This window comes from Colletotrichum orchidophilum (assembly GCF_001831195.1).
Source record: "Colletotrichum orchidophilum strain IMI 309357 chromosome Unknown Scaffold_42.1, whole genome shotgun sequence".
Taxonomy (NCBI): Eukaryota; Fungi; Ascomycota; class Sordariomycetes; order Glomerellales; family Glomerellaceae; genus Colletotrichum; species Colletotrichum orchidophilum.
This window is the reverse complement of record NW_019172998.1, coordinates 193,443-218,716: the sequence shown is the minus strand read 5'-3', so window position 1 is coordinate 218,716 and position 25,274 is coordinate 193,443. Positions and strand designations below refer to the sequence as shown.

At 53.5% G+C, this 25,274-nt stretch overlaps 8 protein-coding genes across 8 annotated transcripts; 5 read left to right on the top strand and 3 right to left on the bottom strand.

Annotated features, from left to right (window-relative positions):
* Positions 1–629: 629 nt before the first annotated feature.
* On the top strand, positions 630–2,129 carry CORC01_05914 (cytochrome b5-like Heme/Steroid binding domain-containing protein; the record flags this gene model as incomplete). Its single annotated transcript, XM_022617556.1, has 2 exons — positions 630–757; positions 815–2,129. 2 exons carry the CDS (start codon positions 630–632, stop codon positions 2,127–2,129), a joined length of 1,443 nt encoding a protein of 480 aa, XP_022475974.1.
* A 1,997-nt stretch (positions 2,130–4,126) lies between these two features.
* On the bottom strand, positions 4,127–7,622 carry CORC01_05913 (SNF2 family domain-containing protein; the record flags this gene model as incomplete). Its single annotated transcript, XM_022617555.1, has 2 exons — positions 4,127–7,452; positions 7,598–7,622. The coding sequence occupies 2 exons, from the start codon at positions 7,620–7,622 to the stop codon at positions 4,127–4,129; spliced, it is 3,351 nt and encodes a 1,116-aa protein (XP_022475973.1).
* A 1,769-nt stretch (positions 7,623–9,391) lies between these two features.
* On the bottom strand, positions 9,392–9,871 carry CORC01_05912 (uncharacterized protein; the record flags this gene model as incomplete). The annotated part of the gene is made up of 2 exons (XM_022617554.1): positions 9,392–9,706; positions 9,749–9,871. The coding sequence occupies 2 exons, from the start codon at positions 9,869–9,871 to the stop codon at positions 9,392–9,394; spliced, it is 438 nt and encodes a 145-aa protein (XP_022475972.1).
* A 1,908-nt stretch (positions 9,872–11,779) lies between these two features.
* CORC01_05911 (phosphatidylinositol 3) lies at positions 11,780–14,306 on the top strand (the record flags this gene model as incomplete). The annotated part of the gene is made up of 3 exons (XM_022617553.1): positions 11,780–12,447; positions 12,500–13,282; positions 13,382–14,306. The coding sequence occupies 3 exons, from the start codon at positions 11,780–11,782 to the stop codon at positions 14,304–14,306; spliced, it is 2,376 nt and encodes a 791-aa protein (XP_022475971.1).
* A 1,396-nt stretch (positions 14,307–15,702) lies between these two features.
* On the bottom strand, positions 15,703–15,951 carry CORC01_05910 (uncharacterized protein; the record flags this gene model as incomplete). The annotated part of the gene is made up of 1 exon (XM_022617552.1): positions 15,703–15,951. One exon carries the CDS (start codon positions 15,949–15,951, stop codon positions 15,703–15,705), a length of 249 nt encoding a protein of 82 aa, XP_022475970.1.
* Positions 15,952–17,455: 1,504 nt separating this feature from the next.
* CORC01_05909 (uncharacterized protein) lies at positions 17,456–17,713 on the top strand (the record flags this gene model as incomplete). Its single annotated transcript, XM_022617551.1, has 1 exon — positions 17,456–17,713. The coding sequence occupies one exon, from the start codon at positions 17,456–17,458 to the stop codon at positions 17,711–17,713; it is 258 nt and encodes an 85-aa protein (XP_022475969.1).
* A 2,403-nt stretch (positions 17,714–20,116) lies between these two features.
* Positions 20,117–21,337, top strand: CORC01_05908 (UMTA methyltransferase; the record flags this gene model as incomplete). The annotated part of the gene is made up of 5 exons (XM_022617550.1): positions 20,117–20,314; positions 20,630–20,721; positions 20,793–20,974; positions 21,030–21,188; positions 21,240–21,337. 5 exons carry the CDS (start codon positions 20,117–20,119, stop codon positions 21,335–21,337), a joined length of 729 nt encoding a protein of 242 aa, XP_022475968.1.
* A 2,778-nt stretch (positions 21,338–24,115) lies between these two features.
* Positions 24,116–24,709, top strand: CORC01_05907 (uncharacterized protein; the record flags this gene model as incomplete). Its single annotated transcript, XM_022617549.1, has 1 exon — positions 24,116–24,709. One exon carries the CDS (start codon positions 24,116–24,118, stop codon positions 24,707–24,709), a length of 594 nt encoding a protein of 197 aa, XP_022475967.1.
* Between the last annotated feature and the right edge of the window lie 565 nt (positions 24,710–25,274).

Here is a 25,274-nt window from a genome sequence, read left to right as displayed (position 1 = left end):
AACGAAATCCTGTGTGCGAGTCTTGCGTGGAAGCTTGTTGTTACCCCTTCCCGTCTGCCCATTTTCCGCCTACAAATCCCGGGCCCAGATCGAGAGAGTCCCGCCCTTTCCTCCCATCCAGCAAAAAAGTCAAGTCAAGTCTAACCCTACGACCCATGGAACCCATCTACCTTTGCATTTTTCGGCTGATTGTGACTTGACCTGGGTCTAAACTAACTGATCTGATTCACTGACACACACCCCCCCCTCCTCCCCACCACCATCCCACCCTTTCCACTCTCGTTTGCTGGGAATTTGAAGCTGGTGGGTGGCGGACACCTCGCTCAAAGGTACCCCAGCCTCCGTACCTGTCCCTTCGTACTGGGGCTCTTTCAACCTATCCTTTTCCCTTTATATATTTCACGACTGTTCACCCACCCCCTTCCACTCAGCTACTATTTCTTTAGACCTCTTCTGCACTCGAGAGTCCACCGCCCGCTTGGCCTTTGGATCAGCGAGCCTGATTGTCAATATTGCTTCTTCACCAAGCATCTTTTGGAGTTGTCTTCGAGTAGACAACTAGGATTACTCGTTTTCCGACCAAAATCTTCGATTTCCAGATTCTTTGCCTGTTGGCACCACAGTTCAAGATGTCGGCGACGACTTCATCTTCCGACGCCAAGGTCACCAAGGCCACCAAGGCTGAAAACTTCCCCGACGGCACTTCTGACTACATTCCTGCTCGTGCCAAAGCCTATGATACCAAAAAGCCCCATATGTTCGTCGGCCGCTTTCCCCAAAGAACGATTTTCGGTAGCAACTAACATTAGAACAGCTCAACCCAGCCTATCACTGCGAGCAACTGGTACAAGCACGTCAACTGGCTCAACACCACATTTATCCTGATTGTTCCCTTGATTGGGTTCATCTGCTCCTACTGGATCCCTCTCACATGGAAGACCGCTGTCTTCGCCGTTGTCTACTACTTCAACACTGGCCTCGGTATCACGGCCGGTTACCATCGTCTCTGGGCTCATCGTTCCTACAAGGCTAGCCTTCCCCTGAGAATCTACCTCGCCGCCGTCGGCGCCGGCGCCGTCGAGGGTTCCATCCGATGGTGGTCTCACGGACACCGTGCTCACCACCGCTACACCGATACCGACAAGGACCCGTACTCCGTCCGCAAGGGCCTCCTGTACAGCCACATTGGATGGATGGTCATGAAGCAGGACCCCAAGCGTATGGGCCGAACCGATATTTCCGATCTCAATGAGGATCCTGTCGTCATGTGGCAGCATGTTCACTTCATCAAGTGCGTCCTCGCCATGGGTGTCATCTTCCCCACGCTCTTCTGCGGCCTGGGCTGGGGTGACTGGCTTGGCGGATACGTCTATGGCGGCATCCTTCGCATCTTCGTCGTTCAGCAGGCCACCTTCTGCGTCAACTCTTTGGCCCACTGGCTCGGCGACCAGCCCTTCGACGACCGCAACTCACCTCGTGACCACGTCATCACTGCCCTCGTCACCCTCGGTGAGGGATACCACAACTTCCATCACGAGTTCCCCTCCGATTATCGCAATGCTATTCAGTGGTGGCAGTACGACCCAACCAAGTGGTGCATCTGGACTTGGAAACAGCTTGGCCTCGCCACCGATCTCAAGCAATTCCGCCAAAATGAGATTGAGAAGGGTCGTGTTCAGCAGCTTCAGAAGAAGCTTGACCAGAAGCGCGCGAAGCTCGACTGGGGTGTCCCCTTGGAGCAGCTGCCCGTCATTGACTGGGACGACTTCAAGGCGCAGGCGAAGAACGGCCGAGGCCTCGTTGCCATTGCTGGTGTTATTCACGACGTAACCGACTTTATTCAGGAGCACCCGGGTGGCAAGGCTCTCATTTCTTCTGCTGTCGGCAAAGATGCCACTGCCATTTTCAACGGTGGTGTCTACCTGCACTCGAACGCTGCCCACAACTTGCTTTCTACGATGCGTGTTGGTGTTCTTCGTGGCGGTTGCGAGGTTGAGATCTGGAAGCGTGCTCAGTACGAAAACAAAGACATGACCTATGTCACCGATTCAAGCGGCGAACGCATTGTCCGTGCAGGGGATCAGCTCACTCGCGTTGCTGTTCCCGTGGCAAGCGCCGATGCTGCATGAACGAGGCGACGGACAGGACAGTTTAATGACGATGGGAGGCTTGTTTGACACAAACAAATCGGGGCGAGTGATGCGGGAGCATTTGACTTTCATTACGGCAGATTAGTGTAAACGAGTTGGTCCTGCGGGGTTGCTCCGTTGAAACAATCGTTCTCACGGTTCATTGAAGCCGTTTTGGTGCCACGCCCCATGACACTTCAGCTTCGACTGAAAGTGGAAGCAACTGCCAACCTTACACTCTTGGGACATTTTTAGGCGTTTGTGGGGTCAGGCATTGCAGAGGGCGTTCACTACAACAGTAATGAGACACTGTTTAGACTAGAAAAATGGAAAGCCCAATACAAGGGCGAGAATGACACTTGACAACCTTCACTTCACATGAAACTCGAGCTTTCAGTATTGTGCGACGTGACGATTCTTGTAAATACAATTTTATCACGAAACATCGTCATCGAAACAAAATTACTGATTGTATTCCACGAAACCCATAATGTTAGACAGTGAGGTAAAGGATGCTGCAGGCCGCGAATGCCCAAGGCGAAGCTCACGGCCTTTTCCCTGACGTTTGACGAGGTTCATGAGTATACTCAGTTTCCACGCCAGATACCAGATATATCCTGAACCTAATCATCAAGAGCCGCAATCACATGCTAGTTCAAGTTCGTTTTCTTATTCGTACGCTTCAACATCTAACCAGTGGCTTCATACCGAGCCGTACGGGTACTATGTTAGATAACGTGGATCAGTGACCGCCTCAAGGTGGGGGGGGGGTTTGGTAGGCAGTCAACAAACAATTGGGGTGGAGACCCGGGCGAACGGCTCGGCCGCGGCACGGCGCCTCTCCAAGCTCGAGCAATGCTTACCTACGACCCGTGCCTACCCTCATGAGCTCCCAGTGTGTCTCATCCGGGCGAACCAGCGACTAGCGAAACCACAAGTGACACCACCCACCGACTACTAACTACTACAACCCAACTTCCTGTTTCCCAACAAAAAAAAAATATCAAATCCTTGAGAATCGACTACAGCCCAGTAAACCAAAGCCCGAAACCTCCACATAATAAAGATTGACATTCATGCGGGACCCTTCGCTACCGACGTAACACCAGTGCCTCTCATACATCCCTTTCCCCCTCCCCCCCCGGCCCTCACTAACTAACCAGACGATGAACAGGCGAAACAACACATGATAACTACATCTATTTGCCATAGCTGGCCGTTTACCTCGGGTGGGGGGAGGAGCTGTTCAACAACGACATCAAGTAGAACAAGGATAGCCCTACGATACGCCGCCTCCTCCTCTTCGCGACCCTTCTAGGTACATCCGCGCCACGTCGTATCTTATATCCTCCGCCGTCCTGCCATTTTTCCTTGGATAATTGGCAAGTCTGGGCAAGGGCTAGGTGCCTCGGGGACCGACGTGTGGTCATAAATGTACGTCCAGGGTCCCCGGACCACGACACATGAAAGTAGATCCATACGAGGAGGTATCATGACCGTCGTGCTGTCTAGTCCTGGTTGCAACGATGTACTTTCCATTCATCCCCCACTGTCCGAAGGTCGTTGCCTTCCGCAAGAGTAAGATGCCTAACTAGGTCTAATGCAATTCTAGTGATAACGCACACATTGACATAACCATGGAAGAACGATTCGAAATTGCCTCCCCACTTCCCCTCTCAACCGACCTTGTTCTCGTGGCTCTCATTATCGAGTCAAGAGACATTGAAGCTGTGGAATCGATCGCATTGTCACGCCGTTGAAAGCGTGAAAGGTGAGAATGCCTCCCCACCCCGACACCGACACTGCAGCCACCAAGCGAATGAGATTGTCGTGAGCTCATTCGCAAGCGCCTGTAGAAAAGAAGAAAAAAAAAAATCCCGTTGAGGCCTTGACCTCGTTCCACTCCATTGCTGGATTCCTGCTTCCCTATAGTTCCAAACGCCACGATGCTATGCTTGCGCAACGCAGAAATTCCACACCGCTAATTCGATCGAGTCTCATTTAAATAGGCTTCGCAGATCAAGCAGTCTCTGCCGGGCCGCTTCGCTCTTGTCGAAAACCCTGTCCTTTCTGTCCATGCTGAGACTTGCCAGCTTGTTCTTCTTCTCCTGCAGCTCGAGCATCTTCTCCTCGAAACTGTTGCGCATGATATAGCGCACCGTTCGAACCGGTCGCTTCTGGCCAAGACGATGAACACGGTCTACGGCTTGGGCCTCGGCCGCGGGGTTGTACTGAGGCTCCATTACGTAGACGTTGCTACCTGCAGTCAGGTTCAGGCCGAGCCCACCTGCTGTGATTGACACCAGGATGACGTGTACTGAATTGTCATCCCGGAAACTGTCCATCGCTTGGGTTCTCGCAATGCGCGTCATGCTGCCATCCAGTCTAACGTACTTCACACCGACATTGTCGAGAGCGACTTGTATCAAGTCGAGGTGCGAAGTCCACGTGGAAAACACCACCGATTTATACGGTGGCTCGTCGGGGTTCGTATCGCTCTCATCCTTCGACTTCAAGAGATCCTCGACCAAGGCCCTCGTCTTGGTGTGAGGACCCGTGTACTTTCCAAAGCTCTTGCGGCCGTTCGCTGCAGTCTTGTCCTTCGCAGGACCCTCGTGCTCCACTTTCAGTCGAGATCGACGAATGTCAACGTAGGCAGGCTTGATCACGGCGGAACAGATAGGGCAAGGTCCCATGGTCTGGCCTGGTGTGAGGAGTTGTCTAGCTTGTTCCTTGACACCCTTAATGCAGGAACCGCAGATGATGTGGAAGCAGGGCGTCATGTACCCAAGAATGTCCTCCTGCCCCTCGGACTCGATATTAGCGTCGTCGTTGGATCCTAATTTCTTCGAGCAGGCGCTGCAACCATCCGTGTTCGTTTCCTGCATAAGCTCAAACATCTCGTACGCTTTCCGATCCGACAAGCCGGGCTTCTTATCCTCATCGTCGCTGTCAAGGTCAATAGCCATGTCAGCTGTCATGCCCTGCAAGGCCTCTAAATCTTCCTGATTCAAGAGGTCCTTGCCGTGTGCACAGAGTAGTCGAAGCCGGAGAATGGATCGAAGGATGTGGATGTAAGAGTGTCCGCCCAATGCTCTCTGTACGCCGTTGCCGGCAAGCACCTTGACACGATCTTGAGCGTTCTTCTCAAAGAGATTGTAAACCTCGCGCTCCTCGGCTGTAAAGTCGAGCTTGACGATATGGTCGCTTCGTGGGGGAAGATTGATCTTGTCCTTCAACCGCCGGAGTGTGACACTGTCCACAAGCACGCGGAGTTTCGGAACAATCTCCGTATCACAAGCTTTGAAGGGGTCCACGATGAACCGGTTGAATTTGTTGCGGTCGTCAAATGGCTTCAGCCGGACAAACTGAAGGAGAGCGGCCAAGTCCTCGAGTCGATTTTGGACGGGTGTGCCAGTCACAGCCCAACGACGAGCGGCCTGGAGACGGACAATGGCTTTGAACTGGAGAGTTGCGACTTCGCGGATCATGTGCGCCTCATCTAGCACGATTCGGAACCAACCAATTTCCTCCAGGGGATATTTACCAGACTTTCGCTTGCTGCGAGCGCCTAGCTCACTAGAGACAGAGCCATAGGTGGTGATGACCAAATCAAAGTCAGCCAGCTTCTCGACATCTTTGATTCTATTCGAACCATGATAGATATAGTAGCTTATCTCCCCCGGCGCAATGTGTTGCTTGATCTGCTCCTCCCAATTCGTGACTGTACTCAATGGACAAACAAGCAATGTAGCCCTTGCGTTACTGGCAATGCTTGTCAGCGGCAGGGAGCTCGAAGCCGTTGCTTTCCCCCCAGCCTTCTGGGGTGGCATCTCGGGTTGGACTGGCGTGCGACCTGCCCACTCCTGAGCTTGGTCCAAAGAGCTGGCAATGAGGGAAAGGATGCTGAGGGTCTTTCCCAAGCCCATCATGTCGGCCAGCAACCCGCCATGAGTGTCTGAGGGAAGCGTCCGCTCTTGGTGCCCGGTGATGACGTTGTAGTAAAACTTCTGTCCAGTGGGCCCGATTTTAAGCTGCCACATGGAGCCCTTTACTCGTTCGTCGGCCGTTGATTCTTTCTCTCTAGCTGTCATGAAGTAAAGGCCTTGCTTTTGATGCTTGAGCAACTCCGTCGTGACAATCGGAGCTGGGTCCATTTCAGGAAGCTCATCAGTCTTTCCCATCGAGTCGAAGACGCCCATGACGTCTGATCTTATCTCCTCGACCGTACGAGGAGTGGGGTTGGTGTAGTAGGTAGACGAGGAATGATTGTTGTATTGGGCGAGAGCCCCAGCCAGGTTTCTGGTACCAGGTGCTGCGGTAGGCTTGGTCTCTGTATGGACGTTCTCGTACCTGACGCCTTTGTCAACTCGATTGGGGTGGCGCAGAATGATCTTGGATCTCTCGAAGTGCTTGCCCACGGCCTTCACAAATCTGTATTGACCGTACAGGGTCATTTCCAAAGGGTAGGATCTCGATATGGCATGACCCGGCTGCTCGTCCGCTTGCTTTCTACGCGCAGGGATTTTGCAGTCCGTTCGGAGGTGCACGTTGGATTCCAGCAGGGGAACGAGAGCATTCGCTGTATTTACGTCCACATTTCCAATAATGTCGCGCGTGTAGTCGTATGCATGGATCTTCTTGGTCGAGTCGCCGATGATTCGCTTCAAAACGATCTTGACTGGTGGCATGAAGTCCGCCCCGAAGATGCTCTGCGTACCCGGTTTGGCGGAAGGTACCTTGTGGCAGTCAAGGTGACCGGTGAGCATGCCATAGCAGACTTCCTCGGTTGCGGGGTCCTCTACCATGACCACATCGTCGTCGCCCTCGGTCAAGTCCACAGTCTGTGTAGAAACCTTGGAATTCTCCTTCTTGCCTTCGTCCTGCTTTTCCTTCACATACGCACCAAGCATTCCGCTACCGGCGGGTCCCATCTTCTTCTTGTTCTCGGCATCAGACTCGGGTGTGTCAAACTTTCGACGCTTCGGCAGGGGCGCAGCAGCTCGATCCTGGACATCGTTCATCCTCTCAATCATGTTGGCCATCCCGTATGGTGAAATGCCGCCGTCGTGAACAGGAGTGGAAGCGCCAGAGGTCATGCTAGGTGTCAGAGACTCGCTAGTCGTGTCGTTCGGACTCGCGAACTGAAAAACAACAGCGTTATTGACGGAGCTTTGACTTCCTGGAGTAGATCGGTTCGCCAAGGGTTGAGGTTTGGGTGAATTACGCCTCGAGGCAGCGTTCGAAGCGGCGTAGGACCGAGGGTTCAGCAACGCCTGAGCATTCCACGGTTGCGGTTGGGCTTTGATGTAATTTGCTCGGCCTTTGGCGAAAAGATTGTAAGTAAGGTATTTGGGCATCCCAGATTAATAGGTAGGCGGAGAGAGATTGTGGTTGTGGTAGAGGGAAGGAGCAGTCGGCCTGGGTTTGGAGGGGTAGGAAAGCTATCCATGGCGGGGTTCACTCACCATTTGACCCATTTGGCGACGCCATGGCTGCCTCTCGATGCCAGCTTCTGTTTGTTATTTCTGTTGGTGTTGTTTCCGTGAAGAAGTTGCTGCAGCTTGAACATGGAAAGTGGGCTTCAGTAGAGCAGTCCGAGAGGAGTGGTTTCGATCATCACAAACGAGAGAGATGCGGAGTAGCTGTTAAGTATCGGCCTGACAATGAACAGTGGTATCGTAGATAGGTTGACACCAAATCCAGGGAATATGTGAAAGAAGTGACAGAAGCAGCAGTGCTTCAAATAACGAGTGTCGCTCAAGGGCATAGATTGGAGGCAGCAATAATGCAGGTGGTGAGAGGGGAGTAAGGCGTGAGGCGCAAGGCTATAACGCGTCTGAGATGACTTGCTTCGGGTGATGAGATGGTGAAATTAGGAGTCACTTCCGGGTGGTGAGTCGTCGAGAGGTCGAGTCCACCTGAGGTACTTTGGGCAGGCTTAACCAGGATCCAGAAATGCACGCGGGGGCGGATGAGGTGGATAGCGCGAGAAGTTGGGGGAAGAACGAGGCCGGAGGTCGAGTCAAGTCGATGCCTATTCACAATGTCGTTTGTTCCATATCATCATCTCTGTCTCCTCATCAGGTTCGTGGCGGTTGAAGAAATTCTTTGCAGGACCGGCGCAAGGCAAAATGAAGAAAGCAACAAAAGGCAATACCACCCCGGGCGATGGAAGCGCAGACTATTGGAGAAAATGGAAACGCCCAGGCCGTGGTAAAGTGGTGGTGGACGTGTAGGAAAAAAAAAAAGATGAAGGTAGGCGCGGCACATGGAATGCGGTGCAGCGTTGGCTGCAGCCTTCTTGCAGCTGAGGTCACTCCCTCCGCCTCTCGCAGCGGGGCACCTGCAGTGGAGACCGGTTGATTCACGATTTCCGATTAGCTACCTGGAAAGTTCGCATCCTCACGTGGCCACCCTTTACAGACGGAGCCAGGTCTGTGCGCCCTACTTTCACTCATCTCGGCCCAAGCCTTCCCACTCTCTTACACCTTTCCAGGCGTCCCCGACTACTCTCGGCAGGTTGGTTGGCTGGAGTCGGCTCCAAAGGCAGCCTGTGAAAGGGTGGATGATCACTTGACCAAACACTTTTTCTTTCTTGTCATTTGTGTGTATCACTACCGACGTTCCAAATCAGGCATATCCTGTTTACCAAACCTACCAAAGTGTTACCCGAATCTACTGTTAATGATACAGCCGACACTCTCCTTTGTATTCCTCAACACCACCTGAACCGTCGGCGTCACCGCCTCCCAGTCTGAGACCCGGCTATTACTGAAACTTCAACCTTCGATGAGTTTGGCACTGATGCCTCGAGTGCGCTCCAAGATAACACGCCTCCCCTACCCGCTGATTCCAAGCCTTGCCCACCATCTTCAGGACAAGCCAATTTAGATCGCCCTCAACCCACTGCCAGCCGGACTTTGCGCCATACTGTACTTCCACACCCATTCATACAATCCACCCAACCGGGTCCATTTCACCGTGACCCAGGATGTCTCGATGGCTGTCTTGTGTTGATCTGAGGTGTTCGAGACATTTTCTTCGTGGCAAAGTATCATCGGCGTAGTTACTACCCCCGACGAACATACAACTAGCGGCAGAATACCACAAATGTTGTTTGGTTGCATACCGCACTATCCCATGTGAGCGGTTGCGTGATTGGCGTTATAGAAGTGCTTTCTTCTCTTCCTTTCTCAGATCATTTTGGGCCTCCCTTGGGGATTCTCCTCATATTCGCGTGTTCCTAGACCAGCTAGTGATCAGACTTGTACGGATTTGTCCGCCTTCTTGTGCGCCTGCTCAACAAGCAAGAGCCGAGGCAGCTGATCCTTCACTTGTAGCATTTCTTGGATATGTGTTCGGCTCCGGCTCCGGGTTCTGTGTCGGCGTCGGGGTGGGGCCTGCTTGCGATTAGGCGACCTAGACCGAGAAGGGCTCTGGCTTCGTCGACGTTCCAACAGAACGACACGGAGGAGACGCTTTCTCATAGGAGACACGTCCGTACTCGGCATGGCCCGCGAAGAGGCTCTGGATGATACCGGCGTCGGCGAGGTAGATCGACGACGGGGTCGACCCCGGAGCGTGCTGGACTCGCCCGTGCCGCCATGGTGAGTAGCCTCAAGGTCACATCTCGTGAGGCTGCGGTGCCTTTTGCGGCCGCGGAGAGTATCTGATTCGGGAGGAAAGGGACTCGACGTCACCGAACGAAGTTTGGCATTAGTTTCCAGCTGAGAAGTCATTTCTGCACCGAATTATAATCAAAGTAAAGTTGATTGATGCTAGTGGAAACTGTTTTTATTGGCAGGAAGCATAAGTTGCTGTGCAGGTAAGAATCGCGGGTAAAATGTGGAGTGGGCGATGACTCGATAAGTAAGTCCCAATAAAGTAGCTTAGAAGGAAGAGGAGAGCAGATCACGAGGTGATCGGAAGATGTGCGCCGGTGCGGCAGAGGATTGACCTGATCGGGATCTCGCAAGACACCGGGAGGCTTGACGTGAAGATCGTTCGGGTTAGCTGGGCGCTCAATCGTCCAAACCGCAAGCAATGGTGATGGATCTGTCTCTCTGCAAGGGGGGGTAGGCCGCTCCCAAAATTGGACAGTGACCAGGAAGACGCGGGGATCAGGCAAGCATTTGAGACTGGATTGGTCGGGCCACACAATCCTACCTACGCAATGAAAACGGAATGTTGGCCGAGACGATCAAGTACGAGGCCACTCATCGAAAGGTTGGGTGTTGAATCGAACCAATTCGCGGGGAAAGGAGAACGACGGGCCGTGTGGGTGGGTGGGCCCATGGCTGCGACCCGAGATCCTATGATGAAAGCTGTGGCATCTCATTCGACTGAGGAGCAGGACTACACCAGCTGGGGAAGATCGATATGAATTGGCTGTGCTGTCGACGGCTTCTTAGGACGAGGATGGGAATTTCACATCGCAGATTTAAACGCCATCCTCAGCTGATCGTTCGTTGGCTCGATCAAGTTATCCAAATTATTTAGTCTGCTAATTCCCCGTGTGTGCTAACTTTTGCTTGCCTTTTACAGAGAATACTCCCTCCTAGATTATTGTGACAAGCCGACGTGAAGACAGCCGAAGCTGCCGCCATTGTCTCACTTCAGAATGGCAAACAAATGCTGGCACTGCAGCTCTCATACTCAACTCCTCTCAGCTCGCTGACTTTTGTGGACGTTTGACAAGTGTCCCACCTGGCATCAGCTGACCTAGAACGATACACGTTTTCTGCCAACAGTTACAAATGAAAGAATCTGGAAGGTACAAACGATTTCTCTTTCTCGAATTCGGATGCGAATGTTTCTTCAAGTGTCTGCAGTGGTCACTTATTCTGTTCTCAGGAGCGGTTGCCAGTTTCAATCAGAAAGGTCCAGCTATTTCCCTGCAAAGTTGCCTTAGTCACCTCAGGCCGGGTAAACACTGCGCCTGTCCCGAGGCCAGCTCGAAACGCGAATTGGATGGACCTGAGCACTACCTTAGGCAGCACGGGGAAGACCGGAGTCAAGGGGCCGATTGCTCTGTGCTGTACAATGGTACCGCGACCGCTGTGGCCAGCCAGAACAAGGTACCTCGGTGCACTTCAGGCGCTCTGGAACTTTAAGCAAGCTTTTGGGGCAATAAGGTACCTCAAAAAGGTACCGGGGTGACAGCAGTACCAGTTTGCACTCCAATGACAGCATCGCGGTCCCCGAAACCACGGATTCCTAACGACACATGCTCGACAACGCGACTCGCCGAGAAATTGTATTGTGCCTGCCACCACTACCAGGAGCACCACCAGTCCTACGATACTACTCCCTCTTTGCTCCATCGTCACCCCGCCTCCTTGAAGCCACATTTGTTTCTGTAGTGCTATCTCTTTTTCTTCTTCTCTTTCCCACTCTCGATATCTCAGTCTTTGCTACAGGGTAGACTTCGTGGCCTCCATTCTTAGGCCAAGTTTCCGCATTCCCTACGCCAGCACGACAATCAAACGGAGATAAAGCCGACTAAACCGCATTTAAGCTTCTCGATCGCGAATCACATCGAAACCTCCTCAAAACCATCCACATGGCTCTGACTTCCGGCCCTGTCTTTGCTCGATAATTCCCTCGCCCTTCCCTTGCCGAGACGTCGTTCATCCCTGCCAGTCACGATGCCTCGCTCTCGACCCCCAACGACGGGTTACGAGCGCCTCGCTCAAGCCGATGCCCTCTCCTCCGATTCCGAAGATGATGACCCTCTCACCCAGTCATATGCCTCCCTCCAGCCGGCCTCGGCCCCTCGCTTCGCACCCATCACTCAACCGCGCCCCCGTTCGGGCATGACGACCCCAAAACCTGTGACAGCTGGCCCTTCTAGACCTAAGAATCGCCGTCGCGGCGGCAGCAACTCTGGTGTCGACATAAAAGCCATCAACGCTCGATTAGAACGATGGGCTGATGAGATCGCCAGCCGGTTCAAGCGCACAAAGGGGCGTGGTAAGACTGAAGATGACGAACATCTAGAGATTCATCATTCTGTCTTCCAAGCTCCGGAGGGTGTCCGCCCCATTACCCCTGAAGGGCTGGCTGCGGTGCAAGACGTCATGTCCAAGTCGCAGTTTGAACAGATTGTGGGCAGTGTCAGACAGGCCATCCTTCAAGGCACGCACCCTCGAATGATCGCACAGGGAAGCTCCGGCAGCTACTTTGCCCGGAATACGGAGGGCAAGGTCGTAGGTGTCTTCAAACCCAAGGACGAGGAGCCGTATGCGGCTGGCAACCCGAAGTGGAACAAATGGATCCATCGGAACCTATTTCCTTGTTGCTTTGGGCGAGCATGGTATATCATTGTGCACTACACCTCTCGAAATCCATGGCTAACCACATCGCAGTCTCATTCCCAACCTTTCATATGTCAGCGAAGCGGCAGCATACACGCTAGATTGCCAATTACGCACTCATATGGTGCCTTACACAGATGTCGTGTGGTTATCCTCAAAATCCTTCCATTACCCGTTTTGGGACCGTCGCAACTTCTACAGAAAGCAAAAACCACTTCCAGAAAAACCCGGAAGCTTTCAGGTCTTCCTGAAAGGTTTCAAAGACGCCAATGTGTTTCTTAGAGAACATCCCTGGCCAGACCAGTACTGGTCCGGTTTCAGGGCCAACGATCCCCACCGCAAGCGTAGGAGAAGGTGGGCAGATAACTGTCGACCGAACAGTGCGGCAGCATTGGATGACATCGAAAGTGACGATGAAGGCAACCGAGAAAGGTTACCTCCGGGTCCAGACAATTTTGTGTGGACTGAATCTTTGAAGCAATCATTCCGTGAAGAGCTCGAGAAACTGGTCATTCTGGACTACATGATGCGAAACACTGATCGTGGTCTGGACAACTGGATGATCAAAGTGGACTGGAGCACGCAACAAGTGTCGATTGTTTCGGAGCCCCTTCAAATGAACACGGAAACCGGCTCATCGGAGGAGAACAGGCCACGCCCGGTAGATTTGAACCAGCGACCAGCAGCAGAAAGCCGCTCCTCGTATCCCTACAGGACACAACAGCCCATGAAGGCATCGAGTCCCATTCCAAGCACACAAGATCCCAAGATCACGATCGGTGCCATCGACAACTCACTCTCCTGGCCTTGGAAACATCCCGATGCATGGCGAAGGTATGTAATCCTGGGGAATAATACTCCTCTCCTCTGCAGTTTATTCCATGCAAACAACAATGTGTCTGGAAAGAGATGCTAATGGACCATTTGACAAAGCTTCCCCTTTGGCTGGCTATTCCTTCCCGTTGACCTGATTGGACGACCATTTTCGCAGAAGACGCGGGATCATTTCCTTCCACTCCTGACCTCAACACACTGGTGGAGCCAGACACAACTGGCGTTACGGAAAGTGTTCCAGTTGGATCCCGACTTTCAGGAAAAGATGTTTGCGCGGCAAATCGCGGTCATGAAAGGCCAAGCATGGAACGTGGTAGAGACGCTCAAGACGCCTGACCACGGTCCGCTAGAGCTCACACGGCGCGCCAAGGTCTGCGTCTGGGACGACCTCGTCGATGTGCCGGTTGCAGTGCCCATGCGGGTAACATCCGCCGAGATGATGCGTGAGGCAGAGCTCCGACGCTCCATTGACGAGGGCGACATAGGCCAGGCCAACACGTCGTCTACTGCACCTACCCACCGCGTGGATGAGGACCTGCTCGGCTTCGCTAGCCCCCCGGCCGACATGCCTCATCCGGGTAGGTTTGAGCTTGCCCTAAGCCCGACGGGCGAGGGAGCCCAGTCACCTGATGAGACGTCCATGAGCGGTTCTGGAATACTGGCGTCGTCTGCACCGTTGGGTAAGGACGCGGCACTGCAGCGGCCCAGGTTTTCGGGACAATCGCACCGAGAGAGCTATCACGGCACTCGCGCTCTCAACATATATTCTCCTGCTCGTCAGCAATCCCAGCAGCAACGGCGATATTCGTTCGCGACAGCGGCTGGACGGCGTAACAGCGGCAGCATCGCGCAGCACCTGTATGGCTCACGTCGGAGCATGGAAGATTATGACGAAGAAGACGACGTCGAGGAGGGCGACCTGGGCTTTGCGGCCGCCGAGGGCATGGAGGGCAACCAACGCAAGGTTATTGTGGAGAGGCTGGAGCCGGTGAAAGCCAGGAACCCGGTTTTCACTTGCTGGTGATCCACTCATCCACTCGGGCCTGCATCGAGGGGGGCGGCACGGAGTTGGAGAGGAGTTAGAGCTGGGTTATTGGATGGTGGGGTCTCGCTCCGCGGTTGCCATGCAAGGGAAGGGGCCGCGGGTGGAGAGCAGCCAAGCGATGTTTCCCCTCTCCATCTTTTTTTTTTTTTGTGTTTTATTCCCACTTGCTTAGGCGGTCATTACCACCAAGTACGAATAGGGGAGCCGGGAGTTTGTTGGGTCAATTTCGGATTGTGTCTAGAATAGTTGACTTCCCCCTTCCCCTCCCCCTCCCCCTTCTGCGCGTCAGCACGAAAGAGAAACATGGTACACGCTGCATTTGGTGGCGTTTCTCGGGCCCTGGTGCACATTCGTCCCTGACTTGGTTGGCTAGACAAAAGGACAGAGACCGGTTGCAGAGACAGACAACGAGAGTCTGGGGGGCGAGACACGGACTTGACGGCGTACAACAGCGAAAGATATGATGGGGGAGACACACGACGACACACGACATACGACACATCACACAAGACACAAGAGACGTGGGTCCACAAAACCGCAGACCCATGGAGGGGAGACAGGAGAACATCGTGAGAAGTTGAGGGAAAAGCAAAGAATAGGGGGGGGGGAAGGGTAAGTGAGGGGATGGGCGCACATCGCAGCTGTTGTACCTACTTTGCTACTGTTGGTCCTTTTTTTCTTTTGCAGGAGGTTGGAAAGAGAGGGGGAGGGCGCGCATGCAAACGACCTCTTTAGGCAACCTAGAAAAGGGTCCCTTTTTTTCTTGGTTTGAATCAGGCAAGGATTTCCAATTTGGTCTTGTCACCTTAGACCTACATATCTCGCGCCCATCCGGTTCAGGGGAGTGAGAGGGGGCTTATGCGCCAAACGGCGGTTCTCATAATTCCAAACAAGGCACAAGAAGCAGGAGAAGAAGAAAGGACAGGACTAGAGCTAGCATATCGGAGAAACCCCCCGCGGGCCCCCGTGGGGGGGGGGGGGGGGGGGGTGTTCACACAAGGGGGGGTGGTCCATGTACAAAAAAAGAAAAAAAAAAAGAGGGAAAAAAAAAGAGAAAAAAAGAGTGCGAAGAAGAAAGAAACCCCCCCCCCCCCCCCCCCCAAAGTGTTAGTAGCACGGCCCAAAGGCTGGAAAACACCCAGTAATTAAAGCCTTTTCCGGACGAAAAGAGACAGTACAATCAATGTGCCACTAAAGAGAAGGGGAGGGGGAAGGCAAGTGACTGCTCAGGTTGCACAGCAGAAGTCCGAGTTCGACCGTTGGGACAACGACTGTCCAGTCTCGACGGGTTGCGTGAGTTGTCTGTTCTTGTCGGCTTGACAAGGATGGTCGAGGCTTGTCAAAGGTAGCAGGTATTCCAATTCTGTCGGGGTTGTCATCCATCGGTCATCAGTTGTGATCCTAAGTCGCGTTTCACAGAGAAAGGAGATGATGTTAGCGGCGCGGCCGCTCCCCTTCGTCGTTGCTGGCCTGAAAGGCTGTAAATACACAGTGGTAGGTATGTGTGTGAGTGTGAGTATGCCAGGGTACCGCCCAGCCCGTGATCTGTGCGCGCAAGAATAATACTATAGGAGGGGTGGGCGTCGGTATTACCTCCAAATCCCGCATCGTCAGTAGATGGCATAAGAGATGGAAGAGGAAAGGTTGATTCATGTGCTCATGACCGCAGTAAAGCCGCACTCGCAGCCGCAGCCGTAGCCGCACCTGTCATTTCATTTCCTAGGGATACCTGGTACAGAGAACACGGTAGGGAGGACTCGTCGGCTCGCAGGACGGTCACCGAGGGCTCCATGCCTTTTCAAAAAGTCAGCTCGCAACACCATGGTCTTCTAGAAGCATTCCCACCCCCCATCCTGGTGAAATGAAAGAAGCCTGGTCCTTGGAGATGTACTCCGTAGAACCGGGGGCCGTTGGTGGATTGGATCGTAGACGGCAGGCAACGCCGCTCGTCATCCAGCATTCAGCAATAGGGGGGGGGACTCAGCTGGGTATCTTTGTATCGCAATGTCATGATAGTCCGTAAGCTGTGCTTTCATCAGCACGACAAGGGTCGTAGGGGGCCGGTTTGCGTCGATAAGGGAGACGATTATGCCCCAGCAACCCGTCCTATTGGAACCCGAGAGTACGGTTCTGGTCGAGAGGAAGATGAAGACGAAGGAACCGGCAGGGTGCCTGCCGACTAGGGTTCCCTGCTGGCGGGAATGAATGTGACTCCTCATCGACCGCCAACTCATCTCCCCCCCTTTTTGCATGGGAAGAAGAAAAGCCGTCTGACTTGAGAGAGCGTGCAAGAGAGAGGAGGAGCTGGCCCAAATTCTCTCATATCGGGTAGAGCGAGTTGTGAAAAAGGTACGCAGATGCACGGTCCGCAGCCATGCAGACGAGAGGCCGCGGTCAACGGACGCCAAGGCACGTTGCTTGCATTCTTCTCTCCAGAGATCGACTTGTTCTCATCAGACTAGCCAAAGTTGAGTGGCTCAGAATGATTACACAAAGGAGCAGCAGACGGAGAGATGGGTCGAATGCTCCCCTCTGACGTGCATCATCTCTGACAGGCTAATATCTTGCCTGAATTCCCGATGCGAAGAACTGCCTTACGCCAATCGATGAACAACAGCTACTTCTCCTTAGGTAGCTGCTTGGTAACCGCATGCGCAGTGAAACCATTTCGTTCAAGTTGCCGAGATACGGATCGAAGCCCTGCTCCGAAACCTATTCCGTGACTACTTGCTAGGTAGTTCTGTGGCTACCCAGCAAGCTGTCGGCGTCAATTTGCCAGTTGCTTGCTGCGCAGCATCCCGGCCGTCACAACACCGTGGGAGCCGCCTGATAGCCGGCCTTGCTTGTTGTAATGACATCCTCGGGGTCGCCTCCGGACCATCCGTACCACTTACTCGGCAACGCAATATTTCCAAGCATATATGTGGCTGCAGATCTTCGTGCAGCTGTGGCTATGGGAACTTGGACAGGCCGTGTCGAGGTCGGACACGTTTGTCGTTACGTTCGTCTTGACGTCAATAAACGGTCAGGGTCGTGGTGGGGTGGTGAGTCGCCTCGTAGCCAGCATAATCACAGTACGTCGTCGTCTCAAAGAGTCTGTCCTTGCTTTTTTACCCGTCCGCTATGCAATGCATCTGAATCCGTTGGTGCGAGGTTTGCAGAGTGCAGCGAGTACGTGGCCGCTGTGGACAGGCATGGTGCTCCCAAGCACCAGGATGTGGTTTCCCCCGACAAGGAAGGGCTGTCGACCCTCGCTCCTCGGTTCCCAAATAGCTGGAACCAGGAGAGTTTTGTGGCTCGCGTCATCGCGCCCTCTCCCGAAACTCCACTGTCCGAGCCAGCAGCAACCTGGTCAGCTAGGCCAGGCTCTTCTCTGTGTTACCTAGTTTCAAACCTGCAGAGCGGCCCGCCGAGGGGTTCGTTCGTTGAACTGGGCCAGCCAATTTCTCCTTCCAACCTTTATCAAAATCACCCCCGCTCAAGAAACATTGTTGGCTTGACCGCCGTGAGCTTGACCCTCAAGGATACGACATACCTGCCAAACAATTAGTACAGGGTCGGAAGGGATGAGAAGTTTGACAAAGGGACCAAAGAAAGGGAGTGAGGTAATTAAACCTTCATCAGCATACACCCGAGCACGCCAATGTGTCAAGACGCGCAGCAGCACAACCCACCAGCCAAAACCATGCCCCTACCTATATTTTGCAGACCGTTGCCTGCCCCGTGCATATTATACCGCCATCCGACCGAGTTATTACCTTCATAGTCTTGGGGAGGTGGTGTGGTGGAGGCCTGAGCAGGCATGCGTGCTGAGCATAGTAAAGATCGATGTTTCTGCTGAAGGCGCCCGTCTCCTCCCTCTAGCCGTTGTCGTGAGATACGGGCCTGACGCGGGTCTCAAGTTGCTGGCATCAGTGCAGGTGATTGTCTGCGTCGTGTGTGAGGATCAGACCATGAACTCCGCCTTTGGTCTCTGCCCGGCCGCATATGATCCCAGCCTGCTTCACGCCAGACAGGTTAAGCAGCGTGAGAGTATTTTCTGTATCTTTGTCGTACGAGATAATTTGGCCTGGACGAGGCAGCGGTCGCTTTGCAACCGTACGCTCTTCGTCGCCCTTCTTCACTTCGTACCCGGGCCGTACAAGACTCCAATGAGCCAAACAGCACAGAGAAGGATCCAAGTCCGTGTTCTCGGGAAATCTCGACAAGTGGAAACCGTGGGTTATCGCGAGAGACAGTAGAAGTGGCGCCAACGTAATCCCTAGTCCGAATTTGGGTCCTATCGGAAGTTGTGCAACGCTGCTCTAGCTCGAATTCCCACCACCTGTGGCTGCTGTGTCTTCAGATTCAAGCCAACGACCGGATCCTTGGGACATGGGAACCGCCGGAATTTGATTCTAGCTCCGCGTTCGATGGGAGCGGATCGGCCATGTAACCCCTCCTTCAAGCCATGTCCCTTTTTATGGTGAGGTAGTGGGGAGGGGGTGATCAGGAAACAAGGGATGGGGAGCCGTGTTTGCTGAAGAGCTCCCCATTGCCTGGGCACTGGCTGGAGGGTTACAGCAGGAATACATGTGTGTTGGGCCCAATACCCGGGCCATGCGGTTGGTCTCAAGACAACATCCACCACTAGGGTTTGTCGTGGGTGTGGGTGCTCTGATTGTACTGTAGCAGCAAGCATCGGTATATTCGCCCGACTCCGGGGTGACGGCGGTGAGCCGCCCACAGAAGCTCAAAAAGCTCATCGCCCTTGGTAAGCGAGAGACCATCTGCCTCTTCGCAGCCTTGTGGGATGTTGGTCTGTGATGGTGCGTCCCGCTAGACAATGACCAGGTCGTTGAGGAAGACAACCGTCTACCTGGCTTCCGGAACAGCCTCTAAAGGCAAGCTACGGTTAACGGAAATCATGGGTCTGGCAACTGGTAAAAGCGGTGTCCAACTTGCCAGGATGGGTTGGGACCCGCTGCCACACCCGTCCTATTCCACTCACTGGCCTGGGATTAGCAGTTTAGCACGTCTTGGTTGTCTGCCGGCTCCATTCTCGAATTTTCGTGTATACAGGGGGGGAGGGTCCAGCAATAACAGCAGAGGACATATCCATGTCACCCGAAGACTGCCTCGTCCGCACCGCACCGCGTACCGAACAGGCTCCCAACTTCTCTAGTGTAGGTCGTGGGGTACTAACCCAAGATCGACAGCGACATCGTGGGGTGTAGAAAACAATGGTCGGCCAGTCTAAAGTACCCTTTGACTTGCCCGTTGTCTCCACCTCCGGCGTAATAGGCAGTCAATTTATGTCTCTTAGACACGACTGCCGCCTTCATGAGTACCCCTGTGATCCGAATATGGTTCCTTTGACGGAGTCTCGGGTTTCGTCTGTGAGCAGTGCTCAAGAACTAGTCCTTGCCTTCCGTCCCGTCCAGGAAACCTGGAAACGGCGCCTCGCTGGAGCAACGCAACCACCACATACAAGTTCTTATTCGTCCCAAGATCGAATCCCAAGGCAGGCTTTGGACGACAGATACTCAGTCTCGTTCAACTGATCCACAAGAAGAATCATTCCAGTGTGGTTGTCGACATGGCAAGGTTCGACGGAACCTAGTCTCCTCTCGCGAAGATTCGTTTGATCGCTAAACTGCTCCCAGTGATCCACAAACAGTTCCCTTGGATAATTCCTTCCTGGAAACTATCACGTACCAAGGCCGAGAATACCAACGATACGCAGTTGATAATGGAGCGTATTTCGCGCCGATAGATGAGGTAAGAATCATGTCGCCCTTGATGTCACCATGGCTTGTTTAACGTCTCCTCCAAACGGTTTGCAGGACGAAGTTGAACGCTTGCAAATGATGCATGTCGTACTCTCCATAGTGTTCGAAAATCGCCTCCTTTTCCCGCCCATCACCAGGCCCCGGCGAATTCTCGAGTGCGGCTTCGGAGCCGGCGACTGGGCTACCGACGTTGCACAACAATACCAAAATTGCGAGGTACGTGTTGCACGCAGCCAAGTCCCTCTTATTTCGTGACTGTACGATTATCGAGATCCATCCCTTCAGTAAAGCGATTCCCTGGCGGTGGTGGGACGACCGAGTCTGCAGGCTGGCCTCATCCGTCGCTAGTGTGGCAGGCCGCTATCTTCCTCTTCTGCCCTTGATCATTTGCCGCAAACTCCAGTGTTTGTGATCAAGGAGAGTAGTATGCTTGCCGTTGTATCGATTCCACGATGGCTGGCGGATAGAAACATCTCGGCCTCTCGCTGGTTCGGGTAGTGTTGCGTTAGCCGGACTGATTTGGATGGATAGGTAGTAGCCATCGATATCTGCCCGCACATCTGGCCCGACGAATCCCAAACGCCGACGAACTTGAACCTGCAAGTCGATGACTTGAACGGGAGGTATGTTACCTGGTGGCCTTCGTCAACAGACTGGAGGCTGGAATCTCCCTGGCTCAGCTGATCTGACCTAGATTCACCTTTCCATCGAACCATTTCGACCTCGTGCACAGCCAGATGATGGCAGGCGGTATCCACTCAAACCGGTGGAGAGATTACCTTCGAGACATTCATCGCGTACTTCGACCGGGTGGTTGGTGTCAAATGGTGGAAATATACTTTAATGCGCAGTCGGACAACGGGACGTTGACTCAAAGTAGGTCGGATCCTCCCCAGAGATAAAACCCTCCATTAATCGCTTGCTGCGTCAGATCACGCCCTACGCAGGTGGTCGAGAAAATACTTGGATAGCATGCAGCCATACAAAGATCCCAGGGCGCCGATGCAGATGCAAAGTTGGATGCAAAGTGCTGGATTCGACTCGGTGGAAACACAGATGATCCCTCTCCCGACTTGCGGCTGGTCGAATGGTATGGAAATCTCAAACCTTAATGGGGGCATTTTAACTGATTTGCGAATAGATCCGAGGCAGCATCAGATCGGCGTGGCCAACAGGGAGAATGTGAGGAGGATGCTTTCGTCTCTGGCAATGTATCCCATGACAGAGTTCCGGGGGTAAGGGCGATTTCCTTCACACACAACTTCTCTGCAGTCTCTATGATGCCGATTTCTGACCGATCTGAACTGACCGTGGCGCTGCAGGATGACTTCCCAAGAGTTTCAAGTCTTGGTGGCTCAGGCAAGGAGCGAGGCTGATAATCCGGCGTTCAGGGTGAGCTATCTCGCCCCCACACAGAGCTCGTCTCCTTTTTCAGTCGGAATGTTAGCTAACAACAATGCCATATTGGGCGATTCGACTCAGGCGTATTTTCCAATGTATGTGACTGCACACTCATCCAGCCGCTAGAAGTGCTTACCAGTACTGACGTGTTGGCCATCAAGGTATGTTTGTATAGGACGAAAGGCTCGTCGTTGAGACAAGTGAAAACACCATACGACGATTTTGCTTGTCAGAGCGAGTGACCCATAGCGGCGTAGAGCGTTGTTTCCCAGCGAGGACATGGTGGGCTTTTGGAACAAGGATTTCGATAATGACGATGTAACGGCAGCAAATACCCCGTGTCTAGCCCGCAACCCTATTTGATTCCTTCTCGTTGTAGTGTTTGCTGCCTAATTCTGTTGCCGTGGCTTGTCAGGGAAGTTATAACGGGTTTGAGAGAGTAAAGCCAAAGCCGCCTTTTCGATGCAAACGCCGTCGTTGAATCTTGAAAGGTGATCGGGAATGTGGGAATAGACAGGCGAGGTTCGAAAATGAATGGCTGTCGTCGTCTCGAAAGGGACATGGCCTTGACTCGTATGCTGGCCGGTCGTTGCTCTCGGGGAGACTTTAGACTGAGAAGGAGGAAGCAGGTGTTGATGACCAGACGACCACGTAACTAACGAGAGAAAAGGAAACCAGAGCCGTTAGTCAACGACGATGGTGCCGTTTCGGTTCCAGGATTAAAAGGCACGTGAGATAGGATGGACGTCGAGGAGGAGATGCCTTGGACAATCAAGGTATGGATGTTGAAGCCAAAGGGATGGCCTTGTGGTTGAAAGAGGGTGAGACGCATGTGGAGAGCGGCGGAAGCTAAGGCAAGTGCCTAGTTGGGTTTTGGCGGGAAGGAAGGGACGGGAGAGACGACGGCGGCTTCCCATATCCACATTGACTAAGGTAGGTAGGTACATTGCGTACTAAGTACTTGCCGGACGTTGACAGAAGGTCAAGAAGATGGCCTACCTTACCCTATCTTACATTGACGAATTCAGAAGCGACGGGCATGCAGAGGTCGATGCCCCGTGGAGGCTTGAAGAAGAGTTTAGGAGGCTCAAGGAGGGAGGGCAGGAGTACTTGTTCTGTCTTGTGCAGTTTTATTTGTTCCATGTTGGGTTTAGATTGGAGGGAGGCAAGGCGCCAGTCCTTGCCCAGGAACGCAAGAGGTTCGCATGGTTTTTACTCGCTACCATCTCCTCGGGATCTCGGTGAGGACCGAGGTGGACTGCAGACGAACAACTCACGTCACATTGAGCTTGCACAATCAAACACACCACAACGTCACGCCTGGGCACATCAAACCCATGTCTGAAGGGGAACGGACAGTCGATTCGTGTCTTGAGTCTCGACGGAGAGAATCCACTTTCATCTGAAGATGGAACAATTTGGCTGGCGCCATACCACATTTGCGGCCTCCGCACTCGCCGCCGGCTTCACAAGTTCCACGCCAACATCCACGCCAGTTCCCACGCCGGTGAGTGCCTAGAGCCCTCGCGCAATCCAGGTTCCCCGACTTCGGAAACTTCCTCCCAGGCATGATCAGGGGCACAGACATTCCGGTTGACGATTCCTCTTTGACCGAGTAGATGATCATAGTACAAGGTACTGCCCCTGGAATGCTACGAGGCCTGGGACACTAGATAAAGCTGCCACGACGATGAAGCATGCAACATTCAAACTTGCCGATCCGATGGACGCGCAACCCCCATCAGCTTGCCTGGTTGATTGAACACACGGCCAAATCTACATTGATGGTAGCTGCTGGAACTTCGAACCTGGAGCCCCCGGTGGATGTGATATCGGGAAGCTTTTGCGGATGCCCCGACCCTTGCTTGCTGCAGCTTCCCTGAGGTTCGGCACATCAGGCGATTCCGGGCTTCCATATTTGCATAAACTTCGCATTGCATTGCTTCACAAAAGCTCCAACGGATTTGTGAGCTGCCACCAACGCGGCCGTTGACGGAAAGCGTACCCCTAGGAATGCCTTTCAAGTGCTCAGAATGCCCGTGAGCTTTTGAGCACGTATGACGGCTTTTCAGTGAGTGTGACTGGTTGTGTCATCCGAACCGTCACACCTCCATGTACCTGCCAATCTAGCAGCTTGATCTTTTAATCAACACGGTACAGAGTACTTTTGAAAGGTGGAAAGTGAGGGAACTCCTGCCAATGGTGCATCCGATATGTCAAACACCTCAGTTTTATTCAGCGGGCCCCGCCGACAATGCATCCTCACGGATAATGCTCCCAGACACTGGTTCCACTTCGCGCGACCCGTACCTGAGGAGAGGTACCGGGACATTCCTGCTACCTGCCCTGTATCCGCAACCTAACCGCTACCATGGACTTAAGGTAGCTGGAACAGCCAAATACTGCCGGCCAATGAGAAGCTGCCCCGAACCTTGATCCATTCGAGAGCTCTCAGCAACGCAACTTTTTTTTCCTAGACCGACAGCTTGACAACCGCATTGCACCACTACCAATTTCCAGAACGACACATTAGGTAGGCCGACCAATTGAGAAACAACGATCAATCTTCTTCGACCACTAGAACCTAAGCACAAAAAAGGCCATTCTTTATACACAATGGCCTCCCGAAACCCAGCCCGTCTCTTCCAAGCCCTCCGGCCAATGGTGCCGGGTCGCGCCACCCCCCTCCGGACGACGATCCGTTTCTACTCCGATGCCGCCGCCGCAACCCCGGCGCAGCCCAAGCTCTTGGCCGCCCTCAAAACCGACCTCAAGACCGCCATGCGCGCAAAGGACGCCCCGCGCCTCTCCGTCCTCCGCTCTGTTCTCTCCGCCACCAACAACGCCGCCAAGACAGACTCACCGATCGCGACCGACGCCCAGCTCGTCGCCCTCCTGCGCAAGACCCAGCGCGCCACCCAGGACGCCGCCGTCCAGTTCCGCGCCGCCGGCCGCGACGACCTCGCCGACAAAGAGGACCTCCAGGCCAAGGTCATGGCTGAGTACATTGCCGGCAGCGGCGTTGTCACCGTCACCGAGGCCGACGTTCGGGTCCTCATCCAGAAGGCCGTCGAGGATACCGTCGCCGCAGGCAAGAGCGGGCTCGGGGAGGTCATGAAGCTCATCAACGTGGCGATTCAGGGCAAGGACCTCGAGATTGAAAAGAAGCGTGTTGCCGAACTCGTCAAGGAGGCCCTCAAGAAGGATTAGAAGGGATGTGAGAGAGGCAGCATGGGAGGTCGAACCATGTGCGGAAAGAAAAAAAAAGCTGTACCAATCTGTAACAACAACGTCGTGTATAATATTTGTATACCCAAAACGAGATTCTGGCCAAGGGGGAGGGGCACCCGCGAGAGAGCAAACATCTCTTCTCCTGAATGATATTTAGATGAATGAAATAATGTCACGATACTCATGGCCACGCTTCATACAATATACGATTTGAGCGTGAAACCCACACTCTGGGAGCTTAGATGATGGATAACCTTGGGCTTGGCATCAAAGGCGCGAACCCAATCAATGGTGTTGGTATCTATCTAATACAGACCTCGAGAAGCCCCATTCGCCCGAATTGAGCTGGCCTTCTCCCCCCATCTCCGTCTCTCTCTCTCTCTCCAGCTTTGTGAAGTAATCGAAACTACTCAACTACCCTTCCCTTCCGTCTCCCTCAACCCATAAGAACGCCGCGAACGCCCGCGAGCCATGCACCATGCCATAATCCCTTTTGAAACATGCGAGGAGCAGATGAGTGCCGCCTCGACAAAAAAGACATCGC